Genomic DNA, 24717 nt, shown 5'->3' with positions numbered 1-24717 from the left:
ATGTGAAGGTTTAGAAAATAAATCCCCCCCAGCCAAGGTGACACTGTAATTAGACCCCAAAGACCTCTGATGAAGCAATTAATGTTAAGCCCGTTATAGTTCTCCTTTAGACTTGCAGTAAAGAAAAAAATGATCGCAAATAAAAATGGTTTCTCAACTTTATCTAAAAAACCCGCAAACTGATCTGTGTACAAATCCAACAAACAAACGTAATAGATTTTTTGAGTGGATACTATTGTATCTATATTGTGTTCTGGTATTTATAGTATGAATACATTTTGCCAAGTTCATTTCTTGAAGCAACCTTGGTGCAGACAGGAGGTCTGAGGGAGAATAGTGTCAGCTGTCAGGGTAGAGTCGTGGTCATATATAGCTCGTCTCATGTTACACCGAGTCAGAGGCCCTCCCAAACAGGATTTTCTTCTAGGACAGAAATGGTGTGAAGTTATCCTCAAGTCTCTATCCATTGGGATAGTTGCCGAAATTATTTTAAAATGTGTGTGACAAGAATTGCAGCCAATATAATTCCAAACAAGATGCCTAAGTCATTTTTGAGATGTGGTCAAAAATCCCTTCTCGATTAATAGTGTATTCTTAGCTTCGTATACTCAGTAATTGTTTTCAAATGTGCCTTGTAATTGAATGTCTGTATTTTATTTGGAAATCTAGTATGAGTAGGAAGAAAGAACCCATAGAAATTGTTCCTATAACATTGGGTTACATTTTCCTGTGTGTGTATTCTTCATGTATATGTAAATACTTTTTAAATGACTTTATCACTTCTTGTTGGTATTTTAAAGAAAGGGATGGAGGAGGTTGACCTGTCAAAGGAAATCGATTATTTACTTTTGTTTGCTTACCTGTTTATTCCCTACCTCATTCCAAGAGTGCTTCACAGTATCTTACAGAAACTTGTACGATATAACATTTTTAGATAAATGTGGTAATTGGGTTGGGGAAAAATTAAAAGTCGAGAAAAAGTTAAGCCACAAAATGCAGTAAGCAAAATACTTACTCCAAGTCCTATACTTGCTGAAGATTTTTTAGAGAGAAAACAAAGAGGGAAATAGGATCTGTTACATAATTCACAGTGACTGTAAGAAAAAAGACAAGCTAGTTGTTCAGGAAACAACTGGGCCCTTCCCTAATACTTTATGCAATGTGAATAATAACCTCCAGAATGTTCCTATAATAAATAGAAATAGGCTCTGAGCTTCCTAGAAGCCACAACAGTGAAGAAAATAGGATCATTGTATTATTCAATTGTGTCTTCAAGATGAAAAATTTTCTTGGAAGCACACTTATTCCTGGAACTGAGATTTTTTTCTTTCGTTAAGAGGACACTGGGAAAAGACAAAGCCTAGGGTGGGGGTCAGGGTAGAAATCGGAGACATTTCTTTTTCTGACTTTAAATCTAATATTTTAAGTTTAGAATAAATGACAAATCTTAACTGTTAGGATTAGGTTTTAAGGATAGTCTTAAAATAAGTACCTAATCTTGGCCATACCATCTGACCTTAGGATACCCCTGGAACTTAGTTCTTAGAGCAGAGAAGGGTGTCTGAAACTAAGAAGTAGCTGTAGTTTATTGGGCACATACCGTATGCCAGACACTGTACTAAGCACCTTATGCTTCCGTGTACCCTCACACCTCCTCTGTCAGAGAAAGGACATTATCTCCATTGTACAAATGTGGAAACCAGGGCGGGGAGACTATGACTCACACAAGGTCACAGCCAGTAGGGCAAGACCAGGAACTCGAACCCAGATCTGCCTGATGCCAGGGAACCTAAGGCCATCTCATGCCATGTTGTCCAGCTACTTGAACCTGTGCGCCCAGAAGTGCATGTTGGCCCAGTGCCAAGCTTCCCAGCAGGGCACCAGGACCCCTAGGCTGGATGGTGAGCAGCATCTGGCCATACCTGCCACCCTGCATTCTAACACTGAAATAGCCACAGGCCACTGGATAGGGGAGGTTTGGAGACAGGGAAGGCTGAGTTCCTAGTCCAAAGGCTGCAGGATCTATAAACGTGTTTCTGGGAGACATATCCATTAGAGCAGGAAGACATGGGTAAGTGGGTAAGGATGAGGGTGTTCTTCGCTCCCTCCTTCCAGATACACTGCCCAGCTACAGATGAGTAGTAGGGAAGGACTTCACCACCAAAGAGGATAGCCGGGTGCAGAGAACACTAGCCTGTGGCACAAGAGGTGGATTCTGGCATTAGCTATAGCCCATTGTGACTAACAAGCACAATCTGTCGCATAACAATGGTACACGTTAAAATAATCAGTGACTTATTTTCCAGAGGCAATTACTATTAAGTGGGTCGACCCCTCGGGTTTCTTCATCTATATATAAATATATATGCATATTTATTTATAAACATGGAACCGTATTATATACATTGTACTGCAACACGCTTTTTCCTTCACTTGGGAACGTATCATTGACATCTTTACATGCTAGAAGTTCTAATACCAATTCCAACATGTGGGGGGGGGCTTTCTACACCACCGAGAAACAATTCTCTGATTCTACTCAACTCTGACACTTACTGACCCAGAGATAGCATCAGACCCCACAGATTAAGGGCTCTGTGGTGCAGGACCACCCCTCTTCAGACAGTCCCAAATCCAAATTGTTACCCGTGCTTCTGACTGAGCGGGGCAGTTTGGAGCTTCCCGTAACCCCCTCCTTGGGTTCAATTAATTTTCTGGGGCAGCTCGCAGAACTCAGGAAACTAGCTTACTCACAAGATTACTGGTTTATTACAGAGGATATATTAAAGGATACGAATCAGCAGCCAGATAGAGAGATAAAAGGGAGAGAGAGAGAGGTCCCCAACAAAAGAACTTCTGTCCTCACGGAGTTTAGGGCTTGGCATGGTGGCACATGGAATTGTTCTGGCACCCCCATCTGGAAGTCTCTGAACCCTGTCCTTTGGGTTTTCATGGAGTCTTTGTTGGATAGGCACATTTGATTAAATCATTGGCCATTGGTGATTGATTCAACCTCCAGCATCCTTCCCCTCCCTGGAGGTCAGAGGGTTGGGACTGAAAGTTCTAACTCTCTAATCGCATGGTTGGTTTTCCTGGCAACCAGCCATCCTTGGGTGAGTCCAAAAGTCACTCATTAACATAACAAAAGACACCTTCGGCAGTCCTCCTCACTTGGGAAATTCCAAGGGTTTTTAGGAGCTCTATGCCAGAAATGCAGAAGACGACAAATACATATTTCTTAATATAAATCACAGTATCATACCTGCCAATATATATAGATTATCTCATAATGTTTTTGTGGGTCCATAAAAATGATAAATCTGTACTATACTTTTTTTTAAGGCAATCCCTATAAATGGATATTCAGCTTGTATTATGAACAATGCTTCCATGGACATTTTTGTAGATTTATTCTTGCTTACTTATAGAAGTATTTTTATAGGATAAAGTCATAGGAATGAAATCGCTGGTTCAAAGGACGTGCGTATATTAAGTTTAGACAGTGACCACCATATTGTCATCCAAAACTGTTGCATCAATTTGCACTTAATGCCACCAGCCCACTTTGGAACTTTTGATGGGTGATGTAATCGTAGTGTTTCATTTTCCCTACTTGTAAAATGAGAATGATTATGCCTTGGGAATAATTTGAAATGAGGTCATCACTTTGATAATACCATGGCTCTTTATTTTTTATTTTTTTTTTTAAGATTTTATTTATTTATTCGACAGAGATAGAGACAGCCAGCGAGAGAGGGAACACAAGCAGGGGGAGTGGGAGAGGAAGAAGCAGGCTCATAGCAGAGGAGCCTGATGTGGGGCTCCATCCCATAACGCCGGGATCACGCCCTGAGCCGAAGGCAGACGCTTCACCGCTGTGCCACCCAGGCGCCCCTCTTTATTTTTTAATACCATAGCTCTTTAAGAAGAACTATATCAATATCTCTAAGGTGTCACTTTCACCTTAATTTTTTTCTCTTATATCTCCTCAAACCTTAGTTCCTTCTCTATTTTAACCTGCAAAAGAAATAAAAATTTGATTAAAAGAAATCTAGTGACTTCATGCCTTGGTATTACTTTCATCGGTTCTAAGACTCACCGAAGTGGGTGGAGATGTTTGGATGACACCAGCTTTCATACATATTTTTTCATTAAAAATTTGTCAAAGTCTGCACAGCTAGGGCATGCCTTTTATTGAAATGCTCAAAGATCCCCTACTATTCTGCTGAAATTAAAAACTAAAGTAACAGATGATTTCCTTTTTTTAAATGGTCTGCCCCACAAGCTCAAGATCCCAAATTTAAGTTTATGTAAATGGATGTTTCCAACTTCCGTAGCTTTGTTCCGTCATCTGATCGTCCAGCATTCTTCTTTGTAGTTCTCTAGATACAGAATGCTTTGGTAGGATCTAGATAAACCTCCCAACTTCTGGAAGTCTCTTGGAACCAGACTGGATTAAGTTTTCCTTTTACCAATGGCTGTAACCTTGTGCAGGTTGCTTAATCCCTCTCTGACTCAGTTTGCCGGGCAATAAAGTGGAAATGCTGATATGAGGAACAACCCTTGGGGAGGAATAAATGCCTAGCTCATAATAAGAAGTGATCAATGAATGATTAGCCATATATGGCTAATACTGTTGCTATTTAGACTATTGGCTTTGTGGTCTGACAGAACCGGGGTCCTGCCCCTCGCCATTGGTGAGGTCATGGGCCAGTTGCTCATCCTCTCAAGGCCCAGTTTGCTCGTCTGTTATAATGGGGACAATTAGGGCCTATGGCAGAGGGCTCCTGTGGGGATCAAGTACGATTAAATACCATTGTATGCTATTACATAGACCCCTGGCACAGAGTGAATGGTCAATAACTGGTGGTTGGTTTTATTAATACTTTTTAAACTGTCAAGAAATATATATAAAATTTTTATTCCAGGTAATTTACCTATAGCAGTGCCTCTCCGTCCTGGCTGCAGATTAGCAACCCCTGGGGGGAAATTTATAAAATGTGTCAGGCTAGAGGCCAGAGAAAGTGATTACACGGGTTTATTCTTAGTAGAGAATGTGTTGTAACCACATCAGCAAAATCCTAATACTGTGGATTAGTTGCAAGGTTCCAGCAATAGGGATAGATTTTGGATTCAAAATCTTCCTTTGCAAGGCTCTTCTCACTAATGCAATTTCTTTTGGATTAAAATTCAGGGGATCTGAGTTCCTGGCCCACCTCTTCAATTTACCAGGTAGACGGACTTTGCTTTCTCCTTTGAAAAATTGAAGGAGTAAACCAGGAAATCTCTATAAACAAGAAATCCCATAAGTGTTTGCTATAGAATCTCCTGCCCCCAGGCAAGAGGCCTGTTGCTGAGCAAATGGAAACTTTGGAAAACTTGCTGTTGTCTTGGTGGTGATCGTTGGTCTTGGGAATTTGGTCTCAAGACTGAAGGCAAGAACAATAAGATGGTGAACGTTCTGGGCATTTGTTGGGGAGAGTAGTGTGGGATAGTTGAGGGCCAGAGGGTAACTGGGGAGGTTTAGATGTTGAGAGGGGGAAGAGGAAAGGATGGATTGGGCATTTGGCCATTTAGGAGAGTTTGGGGAGAAAACACATGGATGTTCAAAAGGAGATTTTTGTTTGATCATATATTTGAGGAGTGGGAGCCTAGACTGAGAGCCTTTCTTATCACCATATTTGGGTCCGTCACACTCAGGGGTGACTCTGAATGAAAGTTGGAGCTAACAAAGGGAGGGCAATGGGAACTTGCTCCTGCTGTGTGGTGTCTTGGCCTGCAGGGTGGTGTTGCTTATATTCTTAACTGCCAAACCCTGATGGTCCGCAAAGATCCATGGTCCTCACAAAAGCTCGATTTATTGAATGTCTCTGATGTGCCAGGTACCTTACAGATATTATTTCAAATCTTCACAGTAAATTCAACTAGTACAAACTATTATTACCCCTATCTTTCAGGGGAGGAGAGTGTCTCAGAGGTTAAGTCACTCACCTTTGGTCACACAGATGATAAGTGGCAGAACTGAGGAAATTTAGAACTTTCCACAACATCATACTGCCTTGCTGTTCTCACAACCTTCTTTTTAGTCAGTCCGTGGACTGGTAGGCTGAGGGAGAAGTCTGGAATTCATGCTCTCCAAAAGCTCGAAAGGCGTTCAATACAGAAATGAAGACCACACTATGAGAAGGAATGAAGGATGGATGCCTGCTCCTACGTGGATGAACCTTGATATCATTATGCTAAGTGCAAAGAGCCAGACATCAAAAAGACCACATATTATATGATTTCGTTTATATGAAATGTCCAGAATAGGCAAATCCACAGAGACAGAAAGTAGATCAGTGGTTGCCTAGGGCTGGGGGAATGGAGGGGAATAGCAAAAGGGTATGGGGTTCCGTTTTAGGGTAAGGAAAAGGAAAATCGATTGTGGTGATGATTACACACATCTGTGACTCTACTGAAAACCATTGAATCGTGTGCTTTAAATAGGCGAATTGTATGGTATGTGACTCATACTTCGATAAAGCTGCTACAAAAAAAATTAAAAAGGCACAGGATAGATACTATCAAAAATCCCCCAGAAGATAACACGTACTTGTGAGGATATGGAGAATTGGGAGTCCTTATGCATTGTTGGTAGGAATGTAAAATGGTAAAATAGCCAAAGTGGTTCCTTAAAAAAATTCAAAAAGGAATCACCGTATGGAATTCAGCAATTCCACTTCTGGTTATGTACACCAAAGAACGGAAAGCAGAGTCTTGAAGGGGTATTATTGCCCCCATATTCACAGCAGCATTATTCACAATAGCCAAAAGGTGGAAGCACCCCACGTGTCTATCAATAAATGAATGGATAAGGAAAATGTGGTCTATACATAGAGTGAAATATCATTCAGCTTTAAAAAGGAAGGAAGTTTGACACCTGCTATAACACGGATGAATCTTGACGGCACTGTGCTGAGTGAAATAAGCCAGTCACAAAAGGACGAAGACTGTATGGCTCCACTTCCAAGAGGTACTCAGAGTAGTCAAATTCATAGACATGGAAAACAGAACAGTGGTTGCCAGGGGCTGAGTGGAGGGGAGAATGGGGAGTTCTTGTTTAATGGGCACAGAGTTTCAGTTTTTGCAAGATGAAAACAGTCACGGGGACGGATGGTAGTGATGGTTGCACAACAATATGAAGATACTTAATACCACTGAACAGTATGCTTAAAAATGGTTAACATGGTAAATTTTATGTGCATTTTACCACAATAAAAAACAGAGAAAAAGGGGGCCCCTGGGTGGCTCAGTGGGTTAAGCGTCTGACGCTTGATTTCAGCTCAGGTCATGATCTCAGGGTCGTGAGATCAAGCCCCATGTTGGGCTCCTTGCTCAGCAGGGAGTCTGCTTGAGATTCTCTCTCTCCCTCTGTCCCTCACCCTCACCCCCCCAAATAAATAAATGAATCTTTAAAAAAGAAACTGAGAGAAAAAAATGAAGGCGCAGATCCCAAATATCCTCATGGCTGATGCTGTATCACCTCCATGACTGTCAGCTTAATGTCACCTCCTTAGAGAGTCCTCTTGTTTGACCACCCTTGCTTCCCCACCCCTCTGCCCTGCTTGTCCCCATCCGGCACGTTCTCTGCAGGGTGATTCAAAAAGAGCTGACCGCTTCCAGACTTTTATTACAACATGCCATGTCTGGTGGGCATAGATCAAGAACTTGGTGTGGGTGCCACCCCTTCTTTGCAGCCTCACAGGAATAAAGAAACATGTCATGGCTGCTCTTCAGGCTGTGACAAAGGATCTGGAGGAAGCTGAGTCCCAGATGGCTGGGCGCCATGTTTCCTGTGTATGTTACACGGGGCTGCATATACATTGTAGTTAACTGTACGAGTTTCTTTACAAATTGTCTTTGACTACATAGTACACATAATGTACTCGGAATTTTTTCCAAATGTTTAATTCTTCTGAATCACCCAGGATTTTAAAGATTTATTTTGTTTATTGCCTGTGTAACCATACAATTTAAATTCTGTAATAGCAGGGACTTTTTTGTTCTTTCCTGTTTTGTTCACTGCTCTATCCCTAGCACCTAGAACAGTGTCCAGCACATGGTAGATGCTCAAGAAATGTCTGTTGATTAATGAGTGAATCCGTGTTTCATAATCCCCTTCCCAAATTATCTAGCTTGCTAGACACCCCAAGGACAAGTAAATGGAACTGTTTCCAAGCAAGCAAGCAAACACACAAACAAATAAAGGAAAGGCATATGCTTACATATAGTATATAAATGGACAAAGAGAAAAGTCTACTAGAATATAATCCTAAAATGTTAATTGTGATTTTTTTTAAGTTTATTTCTTTTTTTTAGTAATCTCTACACCCAACATGGGGTTCAAACTCACAACCCTGAGATCAAGAGTCACATGCTTCTCCAGCTGAGCCAGCCAGGCACCCCGGTATAGTGATTATTTCTAAGTGGTAGTAATGCTGGTGATTGATGGGTTGATTGATTTCTGCCTGTTTGAGTTTTTACTTTCCTTTTTTGATTATTTATGTTTTCTGAAATCATAACACAGGGTGCTCATATTCACTGTGTGCTTGCTATGAGGCAAACACTTTTCCAAGTGTTTCCATAACGGGGACTCAGTCTTTACAGCAGCCCTGTGAAGCAGGTACTACTGTGGTCTCCATTTTAGAGATGAAGAAACTGAGGCACAAAGAGGCTGAACAGTGTAGCAAGGGCCCCACAGCAAAGAAGTAGCAAAGCCAGGCAGCTAGATTCCAGAACCCTTCCTCTCTCCCACCTCATTATGCTGCAATGCACAGAGTTATTTATGGAGTTCAAATGCTCAGGAGAAATCTGTTGGTGTTTGGTTTCATACGAAATCCATCAGGATCCAACCTCTGATTAAATCGCTGAGGGCAAGAAGCACATGTCCCTCTATGCCTGTTAGCCTGGTTTGAAGGGCAGTGGTCCCACCCGCTTAATTGTCCCGCCTTCTCCCTGCTAGCGCCAGTACAGCCCTGTTGACGCATGGTATTTGCCCTTAGGATCTAAATTTAGGATCTGAATAGCTAAAGTGTCTTGCCAATTTCCAGATTCAACTCTCATTAGTCCAGGACATGGAAAATTTTCAAGGTAAAGAGCTATGGAAGCTAGATGTTAAGAAGGACAGGCTGATTCCTTTTAAGCTAATTTAAAAACTGTCCCCTTATTGAAGTAATACATTCTCATGATGAAAATACAGAAAAACATCAAGAGATCAGAAAAAGTTACCCACCAATGCTGTCACTAATACTTTGGTATATAGAAAAACTTTTTTTTTAAAGATTTTTTAAGATTTTTATTTCTCTAGGGGCGCCTGGGTGGCACAGCGGTTAAGCGTCTGCCTTTGGCTCAGGGCGTGATCCCGGCGTTATGGGATCGAGCCCCACATCAGGCTCCTCTGCTATGAGCCTGCTTCTTCCTCTCCCACTCCCCCTGCTTGTGTTCCCTCTCTCTCTGGCTGTCTCTATCTCTGTTGAATAAATAATAAAATCTTTAAAAAAAAAAAAAAAGATTTTTATTTCTCTAGAGCCAGAAAGCACAAGTGGAGGGGTGGGAGCAGGGATGGCAGAGGGAGAGGGAGAAGCAGGTTCCCTGCTGAGCTGGGAGACTGATGTGGGGCTCGATCCCAGGCCCCTGGAATCATGAATTGAGCTGAAGGCAGACGCCTAACTGACCGATCCACCCAGGTGCCCCTAGAAAAACTTTTAAAAAGTGCCTTATTTTGTTCCATCCAAGTAGGAGAGAGGTAGCAGAAATTGAGTCTTATGTAATGTCTTCCTGTTGCCATGTGCATTGGAGTTGCCCTCATTTGCTTTTCATGGCATCTAGAGATACGTCTCTTAAGAGGTTTCAAAGTAATGTTTGAAGCTATCCAGAGAGAGCAGCTAATAATGGCAGAAAAAGTCCAGGGCTTGGAGTCCCAAGATGTACCTTCAAACGCTGCTTGGAAGCTTCCTAGCTGTGTGTCTTTGAGCAAGGCACTTAACCTTTCTGACCTTCCATCTTTTAACTGTGAAATGAGATTAACATCCCTCTAAAAGTCCAACTGAGAGGTGATTTGAGTTAAAAGATTTGAGCTCACGCTTAACTGCAGATTCTCACTGGCTCTGTGACCTTGAACAAGTTACTAAACTTCTCTATGTTTTAGTTTCTTCATCTATACAATGGAAATGATAAAGGTACTCCTCTCACTGGATCCCAAAGAGACCCATATGAGACAGTGCGTGTAACGTGCTCAGTCCAATGCCTCATACACATTAGGTGCTCAGTCATGATCAGTGACTACTGTAAACCATACGGCTTTTGAAGCGTATTGGAGCTGTTTTCCCACTGTGGATGGTGAAATCGATTGGTGGGTTGCCACAGCATTTAAAAAATAAAAGAGTAGGGGTGCCTGAGTGGCTCAGTTGGTTGAGTGTCCAACTCTTGATTTTGGCTTAGGTTGTGATCTCAGGGTCCTGAGATCTGGCCCCAAGTGGGGCTCCGCACTCAGTGTGGCATATGCTTGGGCTTCTCTCTCTTTCGCCCTCTGCCCCTCCCCCTGTTCGTGCTCTCTTTCTATCTCTCTCTACAATAAATAAATAAAATCTTTAGAAAATAAAAGCGTAGATCCAGAAAATATTAGTATGTATTGCTTATAATAAGGGAATGTTCATAGGTGAAAGTTTAGTTTCAGGTGTGTGTGTTTGTGTACTATTAAAGCAATGTAAATTGTATTTCTTATTGTAGGTGGCAGTTTACAAAGATAAAAACCACTGGGTTAGATCAGATAAACTCAGGTCCTCTAAGATTTAGATTTAACCTGAATTTACCATATCTTTGGCTTACAAAACCGTGTATCTTTGGCTTACGAAAGCAGGGTAGCTCTAGGAAACAGCCATATTAAATGTACTTCAGCAAAAATGTTGTTAGGGTCAAGCTCCATCTGAATCCTTTTACAAAAATAAGTCCTCATATGAGAAATGTTATACAGCACATGGTGCCAGAAAAATATTGCTTGCCTTGAGGAAATGGTTTGCTTCTTCCCTAACTTTCCCTGTTTACCTTGTCTGCCAGGAACCTCAGAGTTCAATTTAAAGATCTTGTGTAACGGCTTATTGGCTCTTTGGGCTAGTGCATCAGAATTCATTTCTCTTTGGACTTTTCCTTTTTTCTTTTTTTTTCCTTCTATTTTTATTACTGTATTTTGTCATGAAGTATCTCAAATCCTTTTAGGGAGAAAGAGAGATATAAATACATTCAGAAAGAAAACAGGCATCTGCCTTGTTTACAACACAGAGGTTGGGAATTTCACATGAGATCGTGTATATGAAAGAACAAGGAACACTGAGAAGCCTGGTCGAGGGGGAGTTTTCATTGGGGGTATCTGACTTTTGCAGAGGTGTGAGTTTTATCAGCCTTGAAGAAAGGAGAATACTGCTGGCCTTTGTTTTCATGGAATTTTTGAAAGTAACTTTCTTCTTAGCTGATTATAAAAGTAATTCTTGCAAAAAAGAAGCAATAATTGCCCTTTGTGGAAAATTGAACAAAAAAGTTGGTCAATGTAAGTCTTACCACCCACAGACGACCACTATTGAATGGTTGTCCTTCTTTCTTAAAAACAGCTTTATTGAGATATAATTCATATGTCATACAATTCAAAGTGTACAAAGCAGTGGCTTTTAGTATTTTCACAGAATTTGCAACCACGACTGCAATAAATTTTAGCATCTTTTCATCATGTCACAAAGAAACCCTACTCCCCTTAGCCATAACTCCCCAAGACCCCCCTTCCTCCCAGCCCCAGACAACCACTAATCTACTTTCCGTCTCTGTAGAGTTGCCTTCATGACTGGTTTATTTCACTCAGCACAATGTTTTCAAGGTCCATCCATGTCATAGCATTTATCTATACTTCATTTCTTTTTATGGCTTGTATTAGTCAGCTTAGGCTGCCGTAACAACATACCACAGACTAGCCGGCTTAAAGAACAGATATTTTCCCATAGTGCTGGAGGTGGGGAGTTGGAGATGAAGGTGCTGACATGGTCAGGTTCTGGTGAGAGCTCTCCTACAGGCTTGCAGAAGCTGCCTCCCAGCTCAATCTTCATACAGTGGGGGGAGAGCTTTGTATCTCTCCCTCTTCTTAGGACAGTACCAGTTCTATGGGATTAGGGCTCGACCCTTATGACCTCATCAACCTTAATCACCTCCTTAAAGGCCCTATTTCCAATGCAGTCACTTGAGGAGTTTGGGGCTTTAATATACAAATTGGAGGGGGAACACAATTCGGCTCATAACATGGCTGAATAATATTCCATGGTACGGATGTAACACATCTCATTCACCTCTTCATCACTTGATGGACATTGGTCTCATTTCCATTTGGGGGCAATTTTGAATAATGCTTCTATGAACATTCATGAACTGGTTTTGTGTGAACATGCATTTTCATTTCTCTTGGGTATATACGTAGAAGTGGAATTGCCGGGTCATATGGTAACTCTAGATTCAACTGTTTGAGGAACTGCCAGACTATACTGTTTTACATTCCCACCAGCAATGGATGAGAGTTCCAATTTTTGCACATCCTTGCCAACACTCGTTATTATCTGTCTGTTGGATTCTAGCCATCCTAGTGGGTGTGAAGTGGTATCCCATCGTGGTTTGATTTATGTTTCGCTGATGCCTAATGATGTTGAGAATCTTTTCATGTGCTTATTGGCCATTTGTATATCTTTTTTTGGAGAAATGTCTTTTCAGATCCTTTGCCCTTTTAAATTGGATTGTCATTTTATTGTTGAGCTATAAGAGTTCCTTGTATATTCTAGACACAAGTCTCTTATTAGATACATAATTTGCAGTTTTGTGGGCTGTCTTTTCACTTTCTTGGTGTCTTGAAGCACAAGAGTTTTCAACTTTGATGACGTCCAATTTATTTTTTCATTTGTTGGTTGTGCTGTTGGTATCGTATCTAAGAAACCGTGGCCTGTTCCGAGGTCATAGAGATTTATTTTATTTTTTTCCAAGAGTTGTATGATTCAAGTGGTTGCATTTAAGTCTTTGACCCATTTTGAGTTAATTTTTGTATATGGCCTAAGGGAAGGGTCCAACTCCATTCTTCCCAAGGTAGCTATGCAGGCATCCAGCAACACTTGTTGAAGAGACTCTTCTTTCCCTAATGAAATGATCTTGGCACTTTTGTTAAGTATCAGTTGAACATGAATGTAAGGGTTCATTTCTGGACTTTCAGTTCTATTCTGTTGATCTATATGTTTATTCTTTTTTTTTTTTTTAAAGATTTTATTTATTTATTTAACAGAGATAGAGACAGCCAGCGAGAGAGGGAACACAAGCAGGGGGAGTGGGAGAGGAAGAAGCAGGCCCATAGCGGAGGAGCCTGATGTGGGGCTCGATCCCATAACTCCGGGATCACGCCCTGAGCTGAAGGCAGACGCCCAACCGCTGTGCCACCCAGGCGCCCCTATATGTTTATTCTTATGCTAATACCACATAGTCTCCATCACTGTAGCTTTATAATAAGTTTTTAATTCAGAAATTCGAATCCTCCAACTTTCTTTTTTTTTGAGGGTTTTTTTTTTTTTTGGGCAAATCTGGGACCTTTGAATCTCCAATTATCATCTTTATTGTCAGTGTTTTTGAAAATGCAACTTTATCTTTCATTTTACATCAATGAAATCACACTCCATAACAATTATTTTCATGTGTCCCTAACTCTAGATTGTAAACATCCTTCTATATTATAAACTTATTTTAATATGCTTAGTACATAATTTAATTATCGTCCTACCAGACACTTGTTTCTGAACGTCACCATTGTAAATATTGGCACCATGGCTGCCTTCGTTCCTAAGACAGTTTTAGATTTGTGAAGGTACTGAAGATATTTTTACGTATTGAAAACATCAATCTTTTCATTCAAATGTTGAGATGATTTCCCTAAAAGTAGTAGAATAGGCACAAATAAGAGTCAAATCTCACATTCGCAACCTAGAAAAGTCACTAACCTTTCTGAACCTCAATGTTCTCATCTGAAAAATTCAGATAATTATAATAGAGTTGTTTTGAAGATTAAAGGAATGTAGGAATATATGGCCTAGCACACATATGACTCAATCGGTAGTACTTATAGTTATTCTTATGTTTTATTGTTTAAGTAGACTCCATGCCCAGCATGGAGCCCAACATGAGGCTTGAACTCACCACCCTAAGATCAAGACTTGAGCTGAGATCAAGAGTCAGATGCTTAACCAGCTGAGCTGCCCAGGTGCTCCTATATAATAATAATAACTGTTGTTATTATTTTCATCGTTGTTGTTACTGTTGCTAGCTACATTAAAAGTTGCAACAGGTAGGGGCGCCTGGGTGGCTCAGCCTTAAGCGTCTGCCTTCGGCTTAGGTCATGATCCCGGGGTCCTGGGATCGAGCACCGCATCGGGCTCCCTGCTTGGTGGTAAGCCTGCTTCTCCCTCTCCCACTCCCCTTGCTTGTGTTCCCTCTCTCGCTGGCTGTGTCTCTGTCAAATAAATAAATAAAATCTTTAAAAAAAAAAAAGTTGCAACAGGTAGCCAAAATGGAGATGATGCCCTGACATTCAGGTCTTTCCTATCAGCCTGGGAATTACAAACATAATGAGTAGACCTTAGGGGAGCCTGGCTGGCTCAGTTGGTGGAGTATGCAACTCTTCATCTCAGGGTTTTGAGTTTGAGTTCCACATTGGGTGTAGAGATTACTTTTTAAAAAATTTTAAAGAGTACATTTAAAAAAATAAAGAGTAGGCATTAAATGTTTCTCACATTAGCCAAAGAACAGTGTTTTAAATATCATGCACCAAGTCGATGTCTTCATTCCTTAATCTTTGTATGTATTCCAGATTAGTTTCTTAGAATCAGATCTCAGCAATGGCCATGAGATGGTTTAATTCCATTTGTGTAGCTATGGAAGATATTGTTTACATATTGAAAACACTTATCTTTTAATTAAAACATGGATTAGCTCCAAGAGAGCAATGGCTCTGTCTGGCGTGTTCACCATTTTAGATCTAGCATCAACAAACACCCAGTAGATGCTGACAAAGGAATGCAAAAAGTGAGGCAGCAGGCCCCCAATATATTTTGTTGCTTTGGATTACTTTGTAGAGGCAGCAGGGGCTAAAGCGGCTTAGCCTAGGAAAGCAGGCATACAGCAGTTTGAACCATGATAATAACTACCATTTATTATTTTTTTAAAGATTTTATTTATTTATTTGAGAGTGAGAGAGATCACAGAGGGAGAGAAAGAGGGAGAAGCAGACTCACCAGTGAGCTGGGAGCCTGATGCGGGGCTTGATCCCAGGACCCTGAGATCATGACCTAAGCCAAAAGGCAGACACTTAACCTACTGAGCCACCCAGGCATCCCCCAGAACTACCATTTATTATTATGCACCTGTTGCATCTGTTTTGTCAGTCATTCTTGTGGTGGATTTTTGTATGTGGCCTCGGTTACTGTATTTAAATATTAAGATTACTTGTGCAGTAAGATCCATGGGGAACCCAATGTTACAGGCAAGGAAACAGAAGCTTTGAGAAGGTTAATGACTGGGCCTAGGGTGTGCTGGTAGTAAGTGCTGAGCCTAAATGAAAACATTTACCTCTCTGATACTAAAGTCTGAGTGTTCTTTTCCCAAGAAAGATGTGTGTCCTTTTGTGTCTGAGAAAGAGGGTGGTTGGGGCTTACAAAAGGAAGCTAGAGTAGGATTCCTTAATTAGGTCAACAAAGATTGATCAAGCACCCGCTCTGGGGGTGGGACTGGACAGTTCCAGGTGCTGGGGATACAATGGAGACCATACGCCACCACCTTGCTCTCCTAGAAACCCGAAGTCTAGTGGGGGAACAGACACTATTCCAGTAATCACACAAGTTCTTGATTACAAACTGTGGTGAGTGCTTCAAAGAAGTTCAGGGTGTTACCAGAGCCTAGCAGGGGAATGTGACTAGGTTCCCCTAGGCTGAGATCAGAAGTGAGCTAGGAATTAACTAGATGTGAGTGGCAGGGAGGGCTTTCCAGGATGAGAAATGGACCTAAGTAAAGACCCTGAACCTGGAAGGGGGACCGAAAGAAGGCCTGTGTGGCAAAAGCAGAATGCAGGGTGATGGTGCAGCCAGGAGAAAGCAGTGGCCTCATGGACCCTGTTAAAGACTGTAGACTTGATCCTGAGGGCAGCAGGGAGCGTTTAAAGGGTTTTAGCTGAGCAATGGCGGCATCAGCTGGGCTATCTAGAAAGATGGATGTGGCCGCAGGTGAGGACAGATTAGGTGACCAGTTGGCAGTGGGAATGGGCAGAAGTGGATGCATTTAGGAGACATTTATGGGTTAAGAATGACATAGTTGTTATGAGTAACTCTTTCTAAAATGCAGTTTTGTTTGGAGGTACATATGTTTCTCACCAATATCCATGGTTAGAAGCATTCACGTTTTCTCTTCAGTATTCTTCCTATTAGGAAGAACGCTGTGGTTGAAACGCTTGGTTTGTTAATTCCCAACCCCTTTCTTAACGTTTGATAAGTTTGTTTTCTTAGTCTTTGGAGTTTCTTGACTTGAGATGGCTCAGGTCTGCTCTGGGTTCCGGACCAAGCACTAAGGTAATGAGTGAATACTGCCCCAGTCCCTCAGTACAGATTGAAATGATTCCTCGATTAGTTATTAAATTGTTACACTTCTAAAGGAACTGCTTAAAAATAAACTGGATGATTTGTTTCCTTTTCGCTTAAAGGCAACATTTAATATAGGAGCTTCTGCCAGTCTGAACTGGATGAGACTGTTTATACCCAGGCTAATTCAAAATGCTTGGGATATTTCTAAAGGTTCAGTCTTGGCAGCGGCAGCTGAGAATGCAGAGATAAATTAAAAAAAGTCAGAAGACGCGGCTGATGGGGTTCGTCTGTTCATTCACACCCATGACTCACTAGACTTTTGAAGACACTGAATTCTGAAGGGCAACCTAGTGGATGGTGGCAGTGTAATCGGCTGTGCTGAAACTCTGGTCTTGATGCGATTCAGCTAAATGGACCTACCCTCAGAAATTGAGAGGTGGAGAGAAAATGCTTACAGAGATATAGACATATGAATAGCACGTAAACCTTATCCACATGACTTAAAGAAAATTCATTTAAACATCTGTTTGAAAATAGCATATTTTCCAGTTTTTCGTCAGACACTGTTACTTGTATGATTAAGAAATAATTGAGGGGCACCTGGGTGGCTCAGTCCATTATGTGTCTGCCTTCCACTCAGATCATGATCCTGGGGTCCTGGGATGGAGCCCATCATCGGGCTTCTTGCTCAGCAGAGTCTGCTTCTCCCTCCCCCTCTGCTGCTTCCCCCACCCCACCCCTGCCACTTGTGCGCGCTCTCTCAAATAAATAAAGTATTTTTTAAAAAAAAGAAATAATTTCATTGAGGGGTGCCTGGCTGGCTCAGTCGGTAGAGCAGGCAACTCTTGATGTCAGGGTTGTGAGTTGGGTGTAGAGATTACTTAAAAATAAAATCTTAAAAAAAAAAAAGAATTTTGGGGCACCTGGGTGGCTCAGTCGGTTGAACGTTTGTCTTTGGCTCAGGTCATGATCCCAAGGTCCTGGGATCAAGCCCTGCATCAGGCTCCCTGTTCAGCTGGAAGCCTGCTTCTCCCTCTCCCTCTGCTGCTCCCCCTGCTCAGGATCTCTCTCTCTCTCTCTGTCAAATAAATAAATAAAATCCTTAAAAAAAAAAAAGAATGTTATTGAGCACCTACTGTGTGCCGGGCAATGGGTCATCTCATTTGATCCTTCATGCCACTGAGAGGAAGGTCTTATTATCCCTGAGGTCTCGGAGGCTTCCAAGGGCTTTAGAGACTTTCTCAGGTCACCCAGTGGGTAAATGATGCTAGGATTCTGGTTCCAGAAGGTGTGCTCTGAACAACTACACTCTGCTCCGATGCCCCGGTCACTGGTTTTGCCTTGGTGGTTCCCTTCCCTGACTTGGGCCTCACTTATTAAAAAGAAAAAAAAATTAAAAAAACAAGCCTTTTATTAAACATCTTCCTTTCTAGGAATCCAGATCTTTTCCAGGGTCAAAATTTGATGTCTCAATACAACCAACGTTGTCGCTTCCAGCACCAAATGTTCCCATTTGAAATACTGCCTTCAAGGAGATTTCACTGAGTTTACTTTAGTAACACTGTTTAGAAGTTAGCAATAAGTCTTAATTATTGCACATTCAAGACCGTCAAATTCTTCCCGATGCCTTGTGGCTTCCAAGGCTCAACTTTCCCTAAAATAATGCAGCCCAACGTCTGACATTGTCAAGAAAGGGAGGTAAACTTACCAGACTACTGACATTTACCCCTCGAATGTCAACATACATTTTTTTTTAAAGATTTTATTTATTTATTTGACAGAGAGAGAGTGACAGCCAGCGAGGGAGGGAACACAAGCAGGGGGAGTGGGAGAGGAAGAAGCAGGCTCCCAGTGGAGGAACCTGATGTGGGGCTCGATCCCAGGACCCTGGGACCATGCCCTGAGCCGAAGGCAGCCGCTTAACAACTGAGCCACCCAGGTGCCCCAACATACATTTCTTCTTAAACAACAAAAAATTTTCCACCATTTGTTCCTCCACTGGGGGAACATGGAGTTTTTTGTTGTTGTTGTTGATTTCTTTACACTTTTTCTGTGTTCTTCCAATTTTCGATAATGGCTACATTTTATTTTTACAATGGAAAAATAACCTGATTTTTAAAGTTCAGTCCAATGAAGCAGAAGAGAAATAAAATCTTGGTAATATCTATGTAGATCCCCTGCCTTCCTAATTGGAAAGTATGGAACATGACTGTAAGCTCCATTGGATGCTTCTGGGTCATGATCAGGGATGACTTGATGGTTTAGACCGTGGATTTCGAACTCAGATAGACCAGGCTTAGAATCTTGGCATGGCCATTTACTTAGCTCTGTGACCTTGAGCAAGTTGCGTAGTGTCTCTGAGCCTTAGTTTTCTCATCATTAAAATGGAAATAATGATAGCATCTACCTCCCAGTGTGGCTGGGGAGATTGAATGAGCTGATAAATGAACCTAATGACTAGCATTCAGTTAATGCAAGTTTCTTGATTACTTATGTGATATTGTTAATATTCTGTTGCAAGGTGTGTGGTGCCCCTAGGGACTGCTGAGGCACCTAAGACTTTTGGCCCTGGATCTGAATTCAAAGGTCCTCAGATCTTTATTCTCTTCCTCCCCATTTTCCAATTTATTTTATTCTATTTTAATTTCTTGTTGAAGTAAAACTTACAGGCAGTAGGATATACTAGTCCTAAGTGAACTTCTGTGTACATATACCCCAGCATAACCACCACCCAGATCAAGATAAAGACATGTCCAGCCTCTCTGCGGGCTCGCTCGTGCCCCACCCAGTCAGCAGCCCCCAAACCCAAGGCAAACTCTGTTTTGACTCTTAAAACCATAGAAGAGTTTTTGCTTATTCTCAAACTTCATATTAATAGGGATATTAATGGGGATAAAAAACACAGGATGAACTTCTTGGTGCCTGGCATCTTTTTCTGAGCATTGTGTCTGGAAGATTCTGCCAGATTGTTGAGGATAACAGTAGTTTGCTCTTTTTCACCAATGTGTAGTATTCTTTCATATGAATATGATTACAGTTTGTATATCCATTCACTTTACTGATGAACACTTGAGTTGTACCCAGTTTTTGGCTATTATGAAAAATGCTGCTATTATGAATGTCTTTGTATACGTTTTCTGGCTTGAAACACTCACTTCAGTTACAGACTACCCAGGAGTGGAATTGATGGGTCGGTCTGTGAGTATACAAAATATTTGATTTTAGAAGAGGATACTGTCAAGTCCTTTTCTAAAGCGGTTGCCCTGTTTCCCGTTCTCGCTAGTGGTGCCTGAACTTTCCAGTCGCTTCTGCATCCTTGCTAACACTTGATACGGTGAGTCTCTTTCATTGTCACCATCCTGGTGGGTGGGTGGATGTGTGCTAGCTATCTCGTCATGCCTATAATTTCCATGACGTCTAACGATGATGCACACTGTTTTATGTCATCCTTCGCCATTGGGACACACCATTGTGTTCCTAAACTCAGTTATACTCTTGGGATATCTGATAGCTCCGTTTGCCAGAATGAGGTTTAAAGAATGAGCACACATGTTCTGAGAGAGGTTGCAGGGGCTCTCCTGTAACCAGTACAGCAGAGTTTGGGGCACACATTTCAGAGCATCTATGCTGGCTTCTGCTTACTTTCAAGTTCTTAACTATGTTTGATAGCGAGCTTGCAAGAGAAATAACTGGCAGATGAGTGACATGCTATGAATTTTTGAAAATGCTAAGTGAAGCGGCGCTTGGGTGGCTCAGTCGTTAAACGTCTGCCTTCAGCTCAGGGCGTGATCCCAGGGTCCTGGGATCGAGCCCCACATCAGGCTCCCTGCTCTGCTGGGAGCCTGCTTCTTCCTCTCCCACTCCCCCTGCTTGTGTTCTCTCTCTCGATGGCTGGCTCTTTCTCTATCAAATAAATAAATAAAAACTTTTAAAAAAAAAAAGAGAAAGAAAATGCTAAGTGAACTCTCTAGCAGGATTTTAGCTGATATTTCTACAGTCCATGTGGGAGAAAAGAAGTCACATTAGTTGAGTATCCACTATGTGTCAATCCTTGCACCAGGCACTTTAAATACATTATCTCCTTGGGGCACCTGGAAGGTGAAACTGGTTAGATGTCCGACTCTTGGTTTCAGCTCAGGTAGTGATCACAAAGTTGTGACATTGAAGCCTTTGTGGGCTCTACGCTGAGCACAGAGTCTGTTTAATAAGACTCTCTCTCCTGGGGCACTTGGATGACTCAGTCAAAGTGTCTGCCTTCGGCTCAGGTCATGATCCCCAGAGCCCTGGGATCGAGCCCCACATCAGGCTCCCTGCTCATTAGGCAGTCTGCCTCTCCCTCTCCATCTGTCTCTCCCCCTGGTCATGCTCATTCTCTCTCTCTCTCAAATAAATAAATAAATAAATAAAATCTTAAAAAAGAATAAAAGACTCTATTCCTCCTCTACCCCTCCAACTCGTGTGTGTGCATGGCACACTCACTCTCTCTGTCTCTCTCTGAAATACATAAATAAATCTTTAAAAAAATTTTTTTAAGGATGTACTGTGGAAGGCCCCAACCAGGAATAAATGTGAAACAGGAGTCATTTGTTCTCCAAAAAAATTTTTTTAGAAAGGTAGGGGGAAAAGGGGTAGAGTTTATTGAATGAAAGAAACTCGTTTCCACTTTGCCCCTAGAAACATCATCATGTTTGGCTTCCAACACCAACAGACAGAGCCTTGGTGTCCCCCTTGGAGACAATGTTAACTTTTGGTATTGAGCAATTTTAAATTCACATTGTCAAAATTTACAGAAAACGTGCCTCACTGAATTCCGCTTGGCATTTCTCCCTGTTCCTTCAAAGTTGGCAAAAGCATCACATTTTTAATGGCTTCGTATGTTTTACCAAGTTTATAAATTATCAGGTACCTAGTCATTCCCCAATTGTCGGGCCTTTAGGTTGTTCCCAAGCTGTTTTTGTGGTGAAATGATGTGTTAGGAAACACCTTTGTCTGCATGCCTCGTTGTGGTATCTTTGAGTACGGAGATCTTCACCTACCGGGTGAGAGACACTGTGAGACCATGACCTTGCAGGGGTTAAGAGCATGAATGCAGGAGCTAGACAGCCCAAGGTGTGACCATGGGCAAGCCACGTAACCTGTGTGCCTCGGTCTCCTTGTCTGTCAGACAGGAAAATCACGGCACCTAACCTCACCATCACTTCATACGTGTAAAGAGCTCGGTCAGTGCCACAGGAGTGTTTGCTTGTATTATTTACCTTGAATCCTAGAAACTGAGGGCTAATTGGATAACAAATTAATACTTTAAGGTTTCTTAAGTATATTACTGACTTGAGAGTGTGAACCAGGCTCCTCTTTGGATGGACATTTATTGAAGCAACTTTTCCCTATGGTGTGTGCGCATCTTTTGGTTCTTACAATTCCCTGTTTATTTTCCTGCTTCCCCGTCTGGACTGAAAGCTCCTTGAGATCAAAGACTATGCCCTAAAAATAATAGTAGGTAATATTTACTGAGTGCTTAACTCTGGATAGGACTCAGTGCCAAGCACTTTGCAGGCCTTGTCTTGTTTTCTCTCCCAGCACCATCTAACACCTGGGCCCTCGGGAGGCAGGTGCTGAGTGCTGGCTGAGTGATATAGTGCTCTTTTCCCAAACTTGTCACATCAAAAGATCACTCAAAGCGAAGCACAGAGGTGGGGGATGCTGATTCCCAGGATTCACTCCTGGAGATCTGAGTCTAAAGGTCTGGAGCAGCCCAGGGGTCTGTCTCAGGTGATCCCTTCATGCTGAGGCCACATCTGGGCAACCCAAATGAGCAGCTGGATGACGCCATGGTCCCTGAATTTCCTGTATCTCAAGGCTTAGGCAGTTTCTCCCAACTGTGCGGAGTTCTCAGCCCGGTCACTGACTGAACAGGAGAGAAGGAGGGTGACCGAGAGGAGGAAACCATAAGCAAGTCTCATTAGTATGCAGGGCCTTTCTTGTCACACTGCCTTTAATTGAAGCTGAAGGGCTGGCTCACGGCTCTGGGATTTTCCACTCTCCAGCCCTTCCGGAACTGGCTGCACACCAGCCTGCTGAGGGGGACAAGGACGATGCAGGGGCACGGAGGCATCTGTCTGTTGGTGGTGGAGGCCAACCATGCTGATGGCTCTAAACTAAAATGGAAACCAGGTTATTTCATTCAGTCATCGATACCTGCTTCTCTGCGGCCTCCTCTGTGGCTCCCTCCTTTTATCCACCTGTGGCCCTACCTGTGCAAGGCTCTGTTCTGCCAAGACGAGGAAGGAAACCACTAAGGGGAGACTTTAATCTGTTTCTTAACTTTTAGCAAAGTAATCCCTGCACATGGTTCCCATGGTTAAAACATAGTACCTCCCCCCCGCCCCGGCCTTATCTGTGGTTATGAGCATCCACTGGGGGTCTTGGAACCTGTCCTCCGAGGATAAGGGGGGGACTGCTGTATAGGATGGACAGAAGGACATATGAGCATCATCTTTGTGTCACCCTTTGCTACAGCAATCACTTTGAATTCTTAGCTGTTTCTCTCTGGATGGTTATGATTTTAGATATGATAGATATGATTTTAGACATTATCTACTGATTTCCTGCTTTGACAGATGAGGACTAGTTCACTTATACCCCATCCCCAACCTCCCAAAGCACTTAAATTGTTCTTTTCTGTTCCTTTATTAGTTGATTTTGTAATTTCAAGTGATATAGTACCGTCCCGTGTTTATTTCTTTTTACCTGTTTTTTGGAGGTGGGGAAATACTCATACAACAGTGACTATAGAGTACCTGTAACCATGAGGCAAACGCTCACGTATAACTACCATACCAGTTAAGGAAATAGAATACTGTCAACACCTTTAAAGCTTCTCCTCCCCCAGTGAAGCCACTTCCCCTGACTTTTGTGCTAATTGTTGTCTTGCCTTTTTTCTTTAAGATTTTATTTGTAAGTAATTTCTACACCCAAAATGGGGCTCGAACTTACAACCCCGAGATCAAGAGTCGCACGCTCTGACTGAACCAGCCAGATCTCCCTGTTCTCTTGCCTCTCTTTAGAGTTTTTCTTATCTTTATAGGCACCCCTCGGTATTTAGATTTGCTGGAAATAGAATCGCACTATGTGTATTATATGTATTACACTGTGCCTTCCACCGTTCCTTCAATATGGGTGAGCAAATCTAAGTCGACAGGTGTAGCTGTGGTTTATTCATGTTCACTGCTGTATACTCACCGTTCAAGTAGACCACGATTTATTTATCCAGTCAGCTATTGATAGACACTGGGGTTGTTTGCAGCTTCCTGCTATCCACGTGGCCCAGAACATGTGTGCAAGGGTTTCCCCAGGGGATGGATACAGGTGTGCAACTGCTGCACTGCAGGGAGCGTGCACACTCAGTTTCACTTGATAATGCCACTCTTGCAATATGGTGGCACCAGTGGACACCCCCAGAGACTCTGACCTGATTGGCTGGGGTGGGGCTGGGCATTGAGAATGTTCAAACCTCCCCAGGTGATTCCATCATGAGGCTCCATGTCCACCTTTATTTCCAGTCCATCAACTCTAGATAGTATTTTGATTTTTCAATTTGGAGGAGCGATCCTAGCATCCCTTTCTGTTCTTTCTCAAGATTTTTGTGTTTAATAATCAGAAAGAGATAATAAGGGCTTTTTCCCCAGGCAAAGGTGAAGTGTAGGGGTGGCTAAGGGAGTCAAGGCATGGGCAGGAATTGGTTGATACTGGGACGAAGGGGAGCAGGTGAAGTCTTTCTTCATGCAGGGCTGAGGAACAACAGAAAACCCAAGGGCTGGATTCTTCCCAGCCCCCCCCCCTTTCCTCTATGGCTACTGGTAGGCTCTAGCATTTGTCTGCCAGCTGTAGGTCAGAGAGGTCATTCAAACTGCTTCAATTTTGAGACATTGAGGGGAACTCTAAGCTTTTCTGAACTGCTGTGAGGGTCTTTATGGTCTTTTTTTTTTTTTTTTAAGGGACTCCAACCCCAGTTTGGGTTTCTCAGTCCTGGCCGAACAGTAGC

General features: G+C 42.3%; 1 protein-coding gene across 6 annotated transcripts in view; it reads left to right on the top strand.

The window, feature by feature from the left end:
* The window catches only part of IQCK (IQ motif containing K), a 120883-nt gene that overhangs the window by 92610 nt on the left and 3556 nt on the right, over nucleotides 1–24717 (top strand). The window contains exon 9 of one of the 6 annotated variants that reach the window (XM_034670311.1): nucleotides 19960–20010. The exons of the other annotated variants lie outside the window; for them this stretch is intronic. Within the exon in view, the coding sequence (XP_034526202.1) occupies nucleotides 19960–20006 (47 nt within the window). The 3' untranslated portion in view covers nucleotides 20007–20010. The remainder of the gene's footprint in view (nucleotides 1–19959; nucleotides 20011–24717) is intronic. 6 annotated transcript variants of the gene reach the window in all.

This window comes from Ailuropoda melanoleuca, chromosome 10, assembly GCF_002007445.2.
Source record: "Ailuropoda melanoleuca isolate Jingjing chromosome 10, ASM200744v2, whole genome shotgun sequence".
In the NCBI taxonomy this organism is placed as follows: Eukaryota; Metazoa; Chordata; class Mammalia; order Carnivora; family Ursidae; genus Ailuropoda; species Ailuropoda melanoleuca.
Note: the sequence above shows the minus strand (reverse complement) of the source record. Positions and strands in the feature narration are given on the sequence as shown.